Source organism: Bison bison, unplaced genomic scaffold (genome assembly GCF_000754665.1).
Source record: "Bison bison bison isolate TAMUID 2011002044 unplaced genomic scaffold, Bison_UMD1.0 scf7180017863815, whole genome shotgun sequence".
Lineage (NCBI taxonomy): Eukaryota > Metazoa > Chordata > Mammalia > Artiodactyla > Bovidae > Bison > Bison bison.
The window spans coordinates 183654-184355 of NW_011494387.1; the positions used below are offsets into that span (position 1 = coordinate 183654).

Genomic DNA, 702 nt, shown 5'->3' on the forward strand with positions numbered 1-702 from the left:
GACCGACTCTGAGCCCGCGGGGGCTGAGGGAGACAGGGAGACCGCGTCGGCCTCTGAGGAGCAGAGCGCTGATGAGAAAGAGGCCAGGCCGGGGTCTAGGGAGACAGTCGACGCGAGCAGAGAGGTCCAGGCTGAACCAAAGCAGGCTTCGGGGGCGCAGGAGGCCGAGGCTGGAGGCGGGGAGGCTGAAGGGCCTCAGGAGGAGGGCGGCAAGACCGAGGAGCCCCACGCTGAAGCCCGGGAGGAAGCCGGCGCACCAGCGGCCCAGCCTGACTCTCCGAAGGCCGCCGTGGAGGACGAGGCCAAGCCCGAGCCACAGGAGGAGGAGGTGACGGAGCAGGTGGTGAGTGAGGGAGTGGAGAGGAGGGAGGGGGCCCCACGGCAGTCCAGAGTCTCCCCCAAGTAAGCCCCTGTCCCGCTTTGTTCCTCGGGGTAAGTCCAAGAGCCTGGGTGGCGGCAGGTGGCGGAAGCCGTGCTTGGCCCCAGACTGCCTTCCAGATCTTTCTGAAGCCTCAGGCAGGCAGGAGCCCACCCAGGGTGCATTTGTTCCAGGAGCCAGGCAGTCCTGATGAGGAGCAGGACCAGGGCGCGGGGGCAGAGGCTGAGGACCGGGCAGGGGGGCCTCCCAGCTCCCCGGAGGGATGGCCCGAGAGCCCCACAGAGGAGGGCGGCAGTGCCAGCCCAGGTGAGGGGGCGCCCCGG

At 69.7% G+C, this 702-nt stretch overlaps 1 protein-coding gene across 1 annotated transcript in view; it reads left to right on the plus strand.

The window, feature by feature from the left end:
* Window positions 1–702, plus strand: part of SMTNL1 (smoothelin-like 1) — a 9139-nt gene that overhangs the window by 418 nt on the left and 8019 nt on the right. Inside the window, exons 2-3 of the mRNA XM_010833627.1 lie at window positions 2–343; window positions 553–685. Of these exons, the coding sequence (XP_010831929.1) occupies window positions 2–343; window positions 553–685 (475 nt within the window). The remainder of the gene's footprint in view (window position 1; window positions 344–552; window positions 686–702) is intronic.